This window comes from Dendropsophus ebraccatus, unplaced genomic scaffold (genome assembly GCF_027789765.1).
Source record: "Dendropsophus ebraccatus isolate aDenEbr1 unplaced genomic scaffold, aDenEbr1.pat pat_scaffold_1004_ctg1, whole genome shotgun sequence".
NCBI lineage: Eukaryota > Metazoa > Chordata > Amphibia > Anura > Hylidae > Dendropsophus > Dendropsophus ebraccatus.
The window spans coordinates 13,842-27,690 of NW_027208420.1; the positions used below are offsets into that span (position 1 = coordinate 13,842).

At 52.0% G+C, this 13,849-nt stretch overlaps 1 protein-coding gene across 1 annotated transcript in view; it reads left to right on the forward strand.

Annotated features, from left to right (window-relative positions):
- Positions 1–201: 201 nt before the first annotated feature.
- Positions 202–13,849, forward strand: part of LOC138774664 (maestro heat-like repeat-containing protein family member 1) — a gene marked incomplete at its 3' end in the record, with an annotated part of 46,722 nt that continues 33,074 nt past the window's right edge. Inside the window, exons 1-6 of the mRNA XM_069955657.1 lie at positions 202–408; positions 664–808; positions 2,355–2,395; positions 2,474–2,615; positions 3,787–3,842; positions 4,224–4,331. Coding sequence (XP_069811758.1) covers positions 202–408; positions 664–808; positions 2,355–2,395; positions 2,474–2,615; positions 3,787–3,842; positions 4,224–4,331 — 699 coding nt within the window. The remainder of the gene's footprint in view (positions 409–663; positions 809–2,354; positions 2,396–2,473; positions 2,616–3,786; positions 3,843–4,223; positions 4,332–13,849) is intronic.

The following is a 13,849-nucleotide window of genomic DNA, read 5'->3' on the forward strand; positions in this document are numbered from 1 at the left end:
GATCCCGTCTGTGCTGTCTCCGGATACCTCGGTAAGATGTGTGGGGTGCGGGGCTGATCCCGTCTGTGTTGTGTCCCGATTCCTCGGTAAGTTGTGTGGGGTGCGGGGCTGATCCCGTCTGTGCTGTCTCCCGATTCCTCGTTAAGATGTGTGGGGTGCGGGGCTGATCCCGTCTGTGTTGTGTCCCGATTCCTCGGTAAGATGTGTGGGGCTGCGGGGCTGATCCCGTGTGGGGGCTCTGCTCTTCGGTGGTCTCCCCTCCCATACTTCCCGCCGTCACACAGTTTCTTCTCTTGTCAGGTGCGGCGGCAGAGCTCTGAGCAGGAAGAAGTCACAGAGGAAAGTGTCCGGCGGATCAGCATCAACACCCTGTACCTGATCAGCACCACGGTGGAGCGCATGACCAATGTGAGTCCTGGCCGTATGAATGTGACCGCGATCATCCGGGAAAACGTTTGGGCGTTCCCTTTCAGTCACTCGTAGGACCGGACCCCAATGCAGGGACAGACCCTACAATCTTCTGCTATCTCCTGCTCCGTGCTGATCCCTCTCTATTACACGGACAGGAAGGGGTTAAAGGGCACATCATGCACTGAGGGAGTCTGTGTACAGGGTGGGGGCAGTGTGGTCTTAGTTATACAGGTTTCGGGGTTCCCCTTACAGATCCTGTGGCCCCACCTCCTGGAGTTTGTGGTCCCTGTACAGTTCACCAACGCGCTGACCCCGGTGTGTAAGAGCCTGGTGCACCTGAGCCAGAGAAAGCTGGAAGAGGGCGTGGAGCGCTTCCTCATCAACTACAATGTGAACGGTGCGTACCGGGGTCACCCCCCTAGTAGGAGGTATGTATCCCCCCCAGGAGGTAGTGCCGTGTACCCCCCCCCCCCTCCTCAGGAGGTAGTGCCATGTACCCCTCCCCAGGAGGTAGTGCCATGTACCCCTCCCCAGGAGGTAGGGCCATGTACCCCTTCTCCCCAGGAGATAGTGCCATGTACCCCTCCCCAGGAGGTAGTGCCATGTACCCCTCCCCAGGAGGTAGTGCCATGTACCCCTTCTCCCCAGGAGGTAGTGCCATGTACCCCTCCCCAGGAGGTAGTGCCATGTACCCCTCCCCAGGAGGTAGTGCCATGTACCCCTTCTCCCCAGGAGGTAGTGCCATGTACCCCTCCCCAGGAGTTAGTGCCGTGTTCCCCCCTTCTCCTCAGGAGTTAGTGCCGTGTACCCTTTCTCCCCAGGAGGTAGTGCCGTGTACCCCCCCTCCTCAGGAGGTAGTGCCATGTACCCCTCCCCAGGAGGTAGTGCCATGTACCCCTTCTCCCCAGGAGATAGTGCCATGTACCCCTCCCCAGGAGGTAGTGCCATGTACCCCTCCCCAGGAGGTAGTGCCATGTACCCCTCCCCAGGAGGTAGTGCCATGTACCCCTTCTCCCCAGGAGGTAGTGCCATGTACCCCTCCCCAGGAGTTAGTGCCGTGTTCCCCCCTTCTCCTCAGGAGTTAGTGCCGTGTACCCTTTCTCCCCAGGAGGTAGTGCCGTGTACCCCCCCTCCTCAGGAGGTAGTGCCATGTACCCCTCCCCAGGAGGTAGTGCCATGTACCCCTTCTCCCCAGGAGGTAGTGCCATGTACTCCTCCCCAGGAGGTAGTGCCATGTACCCCTTCTCCCCAGGAGGTAGTGCCATGTACCCCTCCCCAGGAGTTAGTGCCGTGTTCCCCCTTTCTCCCCAGGAGGTAGTGCCGTGTAACCCCACCCTCTTCCCCCCCCTCCCCAGGAGGTAGTGCCGTGTAACCCCACCCTCTTCCCCCCTCCCCAGGATGTAGTGCTGTGTGCCCCCCCCCCCCCGCAGGTAGTGCCGTGTACCCCCCCCCCCCCTCCCCAGGAGGCAGTGCTGTGTGCCCCCCCCCCAGCAGGTAGTGCCGTTTACCACCGTTCCCCAGGAGGTAGTTCTGTGTACCCCTCCCTCAGAGGTAGTGCCGTGTACCCCCCCCCCCCCTTCTCCCCAGGAGGTAGTTCTGTGTACCCCTCCCTCAGAGGTAGTGCCGTGTACCCCCCCCCCCCTTCTCCCCAGGAGGTAGTTCTGTGTACCCCTCCCTCAGAGGTAGTGCCGTGTACCCCCCCCCCCTTCTCCCCAGGAGGTAGTTCTGTGTACCCCTCCCTCAGAGGTAGTGTCGTGGTACCCCCCCCCCTTCTCCCCAGGAGGTAGTTCTGTGTACCCCTCCCTCAGAGGTAGTGCCGTGTACCCCCCCCCTTCTCCCCAGGAGGTAGTGCCGTGTGCCCTCCCCCTATAGTTAGTGCCACGTGCCCCCCCTCCCTGCAGCCCGGCTGTTCCCTGTAATGGTTCTCTTTTCCCTCTCCGCAGTGACCCTGCCGTCCCCGCATGCTTTGTTTGCTCGTCTCCTGGTAAGTTGTATAGACGTCTCCCCCTGGAGTGATGCTGAGCGGATGATGGGGATGTAGTGATGTCTCCTCACTCTGCAGGTGGTCTCAGCCTCCTTGGAACCCGGAGATGGCAGGAACGGCGCCGCTCTCCGCCTCCTGTCCGTCATGCAGATGAATATACACCCGACCATCGGGCACTGCTGGGAGCAGGAGATCCCCCCTCTGCTACAGTACCTGGAAGGTGGGAATCGCTCTGGGGGTCTCTCCCTCCTCTGTATAGAGGGGGGCCCCCGTCTTCAGCAGGACTGTCACGTGATGTATATGGGGGGGGACCGTCTTCAGCAGGACCGTCACGTGATGTATATGGGGGGCCCCGTCTCCAGCTGGACGGTCACATGATGTATATGGGGGGGACCGTCTTCAGCAGGACGGTCACGTGATGTATATGGGGGGGGACCGTCTTCAGCAGGACCGTCACGTGATGTATATGGGGGGGACCGTCTTCAGCAGGACCGTCACGTGATGTATATAGGGGGGGACCGTCTTCAGCAGGACTGTCACGTGATGTATATAGGGGGGGGGGGCGTCTCCAGCAGGACTGTCACGTGATGTGTATATAGGGTGGGACTGTCTTCAGCAGGACGGTCACGTGATGTATATGGGGGGGACCGTCTTCAGCAGGACCGTCACGTGATGTATATGAGGGGGACCGTCTTCAGCAGGACCGTCACGTGATGTATATGGGGGGGACCGTCTTCAGCAGGACCGTCACGTGATGTATATAGGGGGGGGACCGTCTTCAGCAGGACCGTCACGTGATGTATATGGGGGGGACCGTCTTCAGCAGGACCGTCACGTGATGTATATAGGGGGGGACCGTCTTCAGCAGGACTGTCACGTGATGTATATAGGGGGGGGGGCGTCTCCAGCAGGACTGTCACGTGATGTATATGGGGGGCTCCGTCTCCAGCAGGACGGTCACGTGATGTATATGGGGGGCCCCGTCTCCAGCTGGACGGTCACATGATGTATATGGGGGGCCCCGTCCTCAGCAGGACGGTCAGGTGATGTATATGGGGGGCCCCGTCTCCAGCAGGACGGTCACATGATGTATATGGGGGGCCCCATCTCAAGCAGGACGGTCACATGATGTATATTGGGGGGGGGACCTGTCTCCAGCAGACTAGAGGGGGGGGGGGGAGACTAGATGGAGGAGGGGGGGTGCAGACTAGATGAGGGAGGGGAGGGGGGGTGCAGACTAGATGGGGAGGGGAGGGGGGGGCAGACTAAATAGTCGGTAACAAATCTGTAACAAACTGAGGGCAATTGGGACGGTTGTCACAGATACAGCAGGGAGACACAGACCCCGTTCACCTTCTCCTGACTCTTCTCTCATTTTTCTGCTTGTCTAGAAGAAACATCTGAGAAGCTTCATCAGCAGACAGTGTGGGAGGAGCGCCTACTGAAGGTGGGGGGCCGGGGTCTGTATGATGCTGGGGGGAGGTCTGTATGATGCTGGGGGGAGGTCTGTATGATGCTGGGGGGAGGTCTGTATGATGCTGGGGGGAGGTCTGTATGATGCTGGGGGTGGTCTGTATGATGCTGGGGGTGGTCTGTATGATGCTGGGGGTGGTCTGTATGATGCTGGGGGTGGTCTGTATGATGCTGGGGGGAGGTCTGGGGTCTGTATGATACTGTAGGGGTGAGAGGTCTGTATGATGCTAGGTGATCTGGGGTATGTATGATGCTGGGAGAGTCTAGGGTCTGTATGATGCCGGGGGGGAGGGGGGGTGAGAGGTCTGTATGATGCCGGATTCTTCCATACTAATGATCCTGTACACTCTCTCAGCTCCTGGTGGGCTCGCTGCAGGCTGTGTCGGATGATGCCTGGATCTGTCAGCTGTCGCAGGAGATGAGAAAACAGCTGATCGGCTACAACAACTCCGCGCTGGAGAAGGTGGGCAACATTCTGTGGTCCTGGGGGGGAAGGTAATTCTGCTGCTGGTGATGGAGGGGATGATAGTGGCTGCTGCTGCTGTTAATGGAGGAGATGATGGTGGCTGCTGCTGCTGCTGTTAATGGAGGAGATGATGGTGGCTGCTGCTGCTGCTGGTGATGGAGGGGATGATGGTGGCTGCTGCTGCTGTTAATGGAGGAGATGATGGTGGCTGCTGCTGCTGCTGGTGATGGAGGGGATGATGGTGGCTGCTGCTGCTGGTGATGGAGGGGATGATGGTGGCTGCTGGTGATGGAGGGGATGATGGTGGCTGCTGCTGCTGCTGCTGGTGATGGAGGGGATGATGGTGGCTGCCGCTGCTGGTGATGGAGGGGATGATGGTGGCTGCTGCTGCTGGTGATGGAGGGGATGATGGTGGCTGCTGCTGCTGGTGGTGATGGAGGGGATGATGGTGGCTGCTGGTGATGGAGGGGATGATGGTGGCTGCTGGTGGTGGTGATGGATGGGATGATGGTGGCTGCTGCTCGTGATGGAGGGGATGATGGTGGCTGCTGCTGCTGGTGATGGAGGGGATGATGGTGGCTGCTGCTGGTGATGGAGGGGATGATGGTGGCTGCTGGTGGTGGTGGTGGAGGAGATGATGGTGGCTGTGCTGCTGGTGATGGAGGGGGTGATGGTGGCTGTGCTGCTGCTGGTCATGGGGGAGGATGATGGCTGTGCTGCTGCTGGTGGTGGAGGAGATGATGGTGGCTGTGCTGCTGCTGGTCATGGGGGGGGATGATGGTGGCTGCTGGTGATGGAGGGGATGATGGTGGCTGTGCTGCTGCTGGTGGTGGAGGAGATGATGGTGGCTGCTGCTGCTGGTGATGGAGGGGATGATGGTGGCTGCTGCTGCTGGTGATGGAGGGGATGATGGTGGCTGTGCTGCTGCTGGTGGTGGAGGAGATGATGGTGGCTGCTGCTGGTGATGGAGGGGATGATGGTGGCTGTGCTGCTGCTGGTCATGGGGGGGGATGATGGCTGTGCTGCTGCTGGTGGTGGAGGAGATGATGGTGGCTGTGCTGCTGCTGGTCATGGGGGGGGATGATGGTGGCTGCTGGTGATGGAGGGGATGATGGTGGCTGTGCTGCTGCTGGTGGTGGAGGAGATGATGGTGGCTGCTGCTGGTCATGGGGGGGATGATGGTGGCTGCTGGTGATGGAGGGGATAAGGGTCGCTGTGCTGCTGCTGGTCATGGGGGGGGATGATGGTGGCTGCTGCTGCTGGTGGTCATGGGGGGGATGATGGTGGCTGCTGGTGATCAACAAAACACAGTAATCACTGAACTCAAGGAGAACATCGAAAAAAAATTCCAATGAAGTACTCAATCAAGAGTCTCCACTGATGCCCCCAAAAATTTAAATATGCAAAACAAGAGTCCGTGGAGCCTCAGTTACGAGTCTCAAAACACGGGATAGCCAGATATCTCTAGCCTGTTGCCACGGGGTGCCTCCATGATGGGGAGAGCACCACACCACCCTGATACATAACCCCTTAAGTCCCACTCGGTTGCGAGTATTGGAACATAGACAGGGAAACAACAGGGTGGCCCCTTTTGTTAATGTCTAACTCAAGGTGCGAGTATTGCGATCATGACAAGGGCTTGAAAAGGCAGGCCTCCACCCACAGACAGCCGTTTCGGGGTTTTTGCCCCTCGTCAGTGTGGGGTAGGATTCTGGCTAGTTGGGGCAATGAAAAATCAACCAACAAAACACAGTAATCACTGAACTCAAGGAGAACAGCGAAAAAAAATTCCAATGAAGTACTCAATCAAGAGTCTCCACTGATGCCCCCAAAAATTTAAATATGCAAAACAAGAGTTTTGTTGGTTGATTTTTCATTGCCCCAACTAGCCAGAACCCTACCCCACACTGACGAGGGGCAAAAACCCCGAAACGGCTGTCTGTGGGTGGAAGCCTGCCTTTGCAAGCCCTTGTCATGATCGCAATACTCGCACCTTGAGTTAGACATTGACAAAAGGGGCCACCCTGTTGTTTCCCTGTCTATGTTCCAATACTCGCAACCGAGTGGGACTTAAGGGGTTATTTATCAGGGTGGTGTGGTGCTCTCCCCATCATGGAGGCACCCCGTTGGCAACAGGCTAGAGATATCTGGCTATCCCGTGTTTTGAGACTCGTAACTGAGGCTCCACTGGCTGCTGGTGATGGAGGGGATAATGGTCGCTGTGCTGCTGCTGGTCATGGGGGGGATGATGGTGGCTGCTGCTGCCGGTGGTCATGGAGGGGATGATGGTGGCTGCTGGTGATGGAGGGGATGATGGTGGCTGTGCTGCTGCTGCTGGTAATGGAGGGGATAATTGTGGCTGTGCTGCTGGTGGAGGAGATGGTGGTGGAGGAGGTGATGGTGGCTGTGCTGCTGCTGCTAGTGGAGGAGATGATGGTGGCTGTGCTGCTGCTGCTAGTGGAGGAGATGATGGTGGCTGTGCTGCTGCTGGTGGAGGAGATGATGGTGGCTGTGGTGGCTGTGCTGCTGCTGCTGGTGATGGAGATGATGGTGGCTGTGCTGCTGCTGGTGAAGGAGATGATGGTGGCTGTGCTGCTGCTGCTGGTGGAGGAGATGATGGTGGCTGTGCTGCTGCTGGTGAAGGAGATGATGGTGGCTGTGCTGCTGCTGGTGGAGGAGATGATGGTGGCTGTGCTGCTGCTGCTGGTGGAGGAGATGATGGTGGCTGTGCTGCTGCTGCTGCTGGTGGAGGAGATGATGGTGGCTGTGCTGCTGGTGGAGGAGATTATGGTGGCTGTGCTGCTGCTGGTGGAGGAGATGATGGTGGCTGTGCTGCTGCTGGTGGCTGTGCTGGTGGTGGAGGGGATGATGGTGGCTGTGCTGCTGCTGGTGGAGGGGATGATGGTGGCTGTGCTGCTGCTGCTGGAGGAGATGATGATGGCTGTGCAGCTGCTGGTGGTGGAGGGGATGATGGTGGCTGTGCTGCTGCTGGTGGTGGGGATGATGGTGGCTGTGCTGCTGCTGCCGGTGGTGGAGGGGATGATGGTGGCTGTGCTGCTGCCGGTGGTGGAGAGGATGATGGTGGCTGTGCTGCTGCCGGTGGTGGAGGGGATGATGGTGGCTGTTGTGGTGGTGATAGTTATGGTTGTTGTGATGGTGTCTGTTCTGGTGATGGTTGTTGTGATCAGGGCTGTGGAGTCGGATTTGTGGAGTTGGGGCTAGTTTTGGCTGGAGTTGGAGTCTGAGTCTGAGTTGGAAAAAAATGTTCCGACTCCGACTCCAGCTTTAAAAAAATCTTTAAAAAATGTAGAATTGTATTTTAATATGAATTTTACAAGTTTTGCTCATGAATTTATATTATGAGCAACATTCTAATAGGACACTGGCCCTATTAGATAAGGGTGGTCGGGGGATATATCAGTAATAGGACATTGGCCCTATTACATAAGGGTGGTCGGGGAATATATCAGTAATAGGACACTGGCCCTATTACATAAGGGTGGTCGGGGAATATATCAGTAATAGGACACTGGCCCTATTACATAAGGGTGGTCGGGGAATATATCAGTAATAGGACACTGGCCCTATTACATAAAGGTGGTCGGGGAATATATCAGTAATAGGACACTGGCCCTATTAGATAAGGGTGGTCGGGGAATATATCAGTAATAGGACACTGGCCCTATTACATAAGGGTGGTCGGGGAATATATCAGTAATAGGACACTGGCCCTATTACATAAGGGTGGTCGGGGGGATATATCAGTAATAGGACACTGGCCCTATTACATAAGGGTGGTCGGGGAATATATCAGTAATAGGACACTGGCCCTATTACATAAGGGTGGTCGGTGAATATATCAGTAATAGGACACTGGCCCTATTACATAAGGGTGGTCGGGGAATATATCAGTAATAGGACACTGGCCCTATTACATAAGGGTGGTCGGGGGGATATATCAGTAATAGGACACTGGCCCTATTACATAAGGGTGGTCGGGGGATACATCAGTAATAGGACACTGGCCCTATTACATAAGGGTGGTCGGGGAATATGTCAGTAATAGGACACTGGCCCTATTACATAAGGGTGGTCGGGGAGAGGTTGTTGGTCACTATTTGGCATATTGTTCCTGAGCTGGAAGAGTCCATTGTGCGGGGGGAGATCTGTGCTGGTCTCTCCCTGGATGCTGATGACTGTATATGAGCAGCAGTGTAATATGGAGATATCCTGTGTAATATAGAGGAGGAGGAGGAGGAGACATAAGTAATGTAGCTGTAACCTCTGTCCTCAGTGCCGGGTTTTCTTCAGTGTTCTATGGCTGCAGCAGGCTGTGCGCGCTTTGGCGTGCCCCCTCTATATCACTATGTGTGACCTCTCTATATCACTATGTGTGACCCCACTATATCACTATGTGTGACCCCTCTCTATATCACTATGTGTGACCCCTCTATATCACTATGTGTGACCCCTCTATATCACTATGTGTGACCCCTCTCTATATCACTATGTGTGACCTCTCTCTATATCACTATGTGTGACCCCTCTATATCACTATGTGTGACCCCTCTATATCACTATGTGTGACCCCTCTCTATATCACCATGTGTGACCCCTCTCTATATCACTGTGTGACCCCTCTCTATATCACTATGTGTGACCCCTCTCTATATCACTATGTGTGACCTCTCTATATCACTATGTGTGACCTCTCTCTATATCACTATGTGTGACCTCTCTATATCACTGTGTGTGACCTCTCTATATCACTATGTGTGACCTCTCTATATCACTGTGTGACCCCTCTATATCACTATGTGTGACCCCTCTCTATATCACTATGTGTGACCCCTCTCTATATCACTATGTGTGACCTCTCTATATCACTATGTGTGACCTCTCTCTATATCACTATGTGTGACCTCTCTATATCACTATGTGTGACCCCTCTCTATATCACTATGTGTGACCCCTCTCTCTATATCACTATGTGTGACCTCTCTCTATATCACTATGTGTGACCCCTCTCTATATCACTATGTGTGACCCCTCTCTCTATATCACTATGTGTGACCTCTCTCTATATCACTATGTGTGACCTCTCTCTATATCACTATGTGTGACCCCTCTCTATATCACTATGTGTGACCCCTCTCTATATCACTATGTGTGACCTCTCTATATCACTATGTGTGACCCCTCTCTATATCACTATGTGTGACCCCTCTCTATATCACTATGTGTGACCCCTCTCTATATCACTATGTGTGACCCCTCTCTATATCACTATGTGTGACCCCTCTCTATATCACTATGTGTGACCTCTCTATATCACTATGTGTGACCCCTCTCTATATCACTATGTGTGACCCCTCTCTATATCACTATGTGTGACCCCTCTCTATATCACTATGTGTGACCCCTCTCTATATCACTATGTGTGACCCCTCTCTATATCACTATGTGTGACCTCTCTATATCACTATGTGTGACCCCTCTATATCACTATGTGTGACCCCTCTCTATATCACTATGTGTGACCCCTCTCTATATCACTATGTGTGACCCCTCTCTATATCACTATGTGTGACCCCTCTCTATATCACTGTGTGACCTCTCTATATCACTGTGTGTGACCTCTCTCTATATCACTATGTGTGACCTCTCTATATCACTGTGTGTGACCTCTCTCTATATCACTATGTGTGACCTCTCTGTATCACTATGTGTGACCCCTCTCTATATCACTATGTGTGACCTCTCTATATCACTATGTGTGACCTCTCTATATCACTATGTGTGACCTCTCTATATCACTATGTGTGACCTCTCTCTATATCACTATGTGTGACCCCTCTCTATATCACTATGTGTGACCTCTCTATATCACTATGTGTGACCTCTCTATATCACTATGTGTGACCCCTCTCTATATCACTGTGTGACCTCTCTATATCACTATGTGTGACCTCTCTATATCACTATGTGTGACCCCTCTCTATATCACTATGTGTGACCTCTCTATATCACTATGTGTGACCTCTCTATATCACTATGTGTGACCCCTCTCTATATCACTATGTGTGACCTCTCTCTATATCACTATGTGTGACCTCTCTCTATATCACTATGTGTGACCTCTCTATATCACTATGTGTGACCCCTCTCTATATCACTATGTGTGACCTCTCTATATCACTATGTGTGACCCCTCTCTATATCACTATGTGTGACCTCTCTCTATATCACTATGTGTGACCCCCTCTCTATATCACTATGTGTGACCTCTCTATATCACTATGTGTGACCTCTCTCTATATCACTATGTGTGACCCCTCTCTATATCACTATGTGTGACCCCTCTCTATATCACTATGTGTGACCCCTCTCTATATCACTATGTGTGACCCCTCTCTATATCACTATGTGTGACCCCTCTCTATATCACTATGTGTGACCCCTCTCTATATCACTATGTGTGACCTCTCTCTATATCACTATGTGTGACCCCTCTCTATATCACTATGTGTGACCTCTATATCACTATGTGTGACCCCTCTCTATATCACTATGTGTGACCTCTCTCTATATCACTATGTGTGACCCCTCTCTATATCACTATGTGTGACCCCTCTCTATATCACTATGTGTGACCCCTCTCTATATCACTATGTGTGACCCCTCTATATATCACTATGTGTGACCCCTCTATATCACTATGTGTGACCTCTCTATATCACTATGTGTGACCCCTCTCTATATCACTATGTGTGACCTCTCTCTATATCACTATGTGTGACCCCTCTCTATATCACTATGTGTGACCCCTCTCTATATCACTATGTGTGACCCCTCTCTATATCACTATGTGTGACCCCTCTCTATATCACTATGTGTGACCCCTCTCTATATCACTATGTGTGACCCCTCTCTATATCACTATGTGTGACCTCTCTCTATATCACTATGTGTGACCCCTCTCTATATCACTATGTGTGACCTCTCTCTATATCACTATGTGTGACCCCTCTCTATATCACTATGTGTGACCTCTCTATATCACTGTGTGTGACCCCTCTCTATATCACTATGTGTGACCTCTCTATATCACTATGTGTGACCCCTCTCTATATCACTATGTGTGACCTCTCTATATCACTATGTGTGACCTCTCTATATCACTATGTGTGACCCCTCTCTATATCACTATGTGTGACCCCTCTCTATATCACTATGTGTGACCCCTCTCTATATCACTATGTGTGACCCCTCTATATATCACTATGTGTGACCCCTCTATATATCACTATGTGTGACCCCTCTCTATATCACTATGTGTGACCCCTCTCTATATCACTATGTGTGACCTCTCTATATCACTATGTGTGACCTCTCTCTATATCACTATGTGTGACCCCTCTCTATATCACTATGTGTGACCCCTCTCTGTATCACTATGTGTGACCCCCTCTATATCACTGTGTGACCCCTCTCTATATCACTATGTGTGACCTCTCTATATCACTGTGTGACCCCTCTATATATCACTATGTGTGACCCCTCTCTATATCACTATGTGTGACCCCTCTCTATATCACTATGTGTGACCCCTCTCTATATCACTATGTGTGACCCCTCTATATCACTATGTGTGACCTCTCTATATCACTATGTGTGACCCCTCTCTGTATCACTATGTGTGACCTCTCTATATCACTATGTGTGACCTCTCTCTATATCACTGTGTGACCTCTCTATATCACTATGTGTGACCTCTCTATATCACTATGTGTGACCTCTCTATATCACTATGTGTGACCCCTCTCTATATCACTGTGTGACCCCTCTCTATATCACTATGTGTGACCTCTCTATATCACTATGTGTGACCCCTCTATATATCACTATGTGTGACCTCTCTCTATATCACTATGTGTGACCTCTCTATATCACTATGTGTGACCTCTCTATATCACTATGTGTGACCCCTCTCTGTATCACTATGTGTGACCCCTCTATATTACTATGTGTGACCTCTCTCTATATATCACTATGTGTGACCCCTCTCTATATCACTATGTGTGACCTCTCTCTATATCACTATGTGTGACCCCTCTCTATATCACTATGTGTGACCCCTCTCTATATCACTATGTGTGACCTCTGTATATCACTATGTGTGATCCCTCTCTATATCACTATGTGTGACCCCTCTCTATATCACTATGTGTGACCCCTCTCTATATCACTATGTGTGACCTCTCTATATCACTATGTGTGACCTCTCTATATCACTATGTGTGACCTCTCTATATCACTATGTGTGACCTCTCTCTATATCACTGTGTGTGACCTCTCTCTATATCACTATGTGTGACCCCTCTCTATATCACTATGTGTGACCTCTCTATATCACTGTGTGACCCCTGTATATCACTATGTGTGACCCCTGTATATCACTAAGTGTGACCACGCTATATCACTATGTGTGACCCCTCTCTATATCACTATGTGTGACCCCTCTCTATCACTATGTGTGACCCCTCTATATCACTATGTGTGACCTCTCTCTATATCACTATGTGTGACCTCTCTCTATATCACTATGTGTGACCCCTCTATATCACTATGTGTGACCCCTCTCTATATCACTGTGTGACCTCTCTATATCACTGTGTGTGACCTCTCTATATCACTGTGTGTGACCCCTCTCTATATCACTATGTGTGACCTCTCTATATCACTATGTGTGACCCCTCTCTGTATCACTATGGCTGACCTCTATATCACAGGTATCTGGCATTGTTAGCAGTGTTTCTGTGTTTCTGTGGTGAATATTAGTTAGAAACATAGAAAATGTCAGCAGGAAAAGCCCACCTGCTCCATCTAGTCTAGTTGTGAGTAGTTCAGGACATGGAGGCTGGAGACTGGCTGCACCCACAGGAGAAGCTGCTGTATATACAGTATATATTCCCTCAGTCAGTGTGATAGATAACTCCCCTGGTATATGACCGGCCATTTATCAAGGAGTCTGAGTTGGAGTCTAAGCCAGTCCTGATACAATTCAGGAGTTGGAGTCGGAGCTGCGGTTTACCGACTCCCTGGTTGTGTCTGTGGTGGTGATGGTGGCTGTTCTGGTGGTGGTGGTGATGGCTGTTCTGGTGGTGGTGGTTGTGATTGCAATGGTGGTGATGGTGGCGGTTCTGGTGGTGGTTGTGATTGCGGTGGTGGTGTCTGTTCTGGTGGTGGTGGTTGTTGTGATGGCGGTGGTGATGGTGGCTGTTCTGGTGGTGGTGGTTGTTGTGATGGCGGTGGTGATGGTGGCTGTTCTGGTGGTGGTGGCGGTTCTGGTGGTGGTTGTGATTGCGGTGGTGGTGGTGGTGGCTGTTCTGGTGGTGGTGGTGGCTGTTCTGGTGGTGGTGGTTGTGATTGCAATGGTGGTGATGGTGGCGGTTCTGGTGGTGGTGGTTGTTGTGGTGGTGATGGTGGCTGTTCTGGTGGTGGTGGTGGCTGTT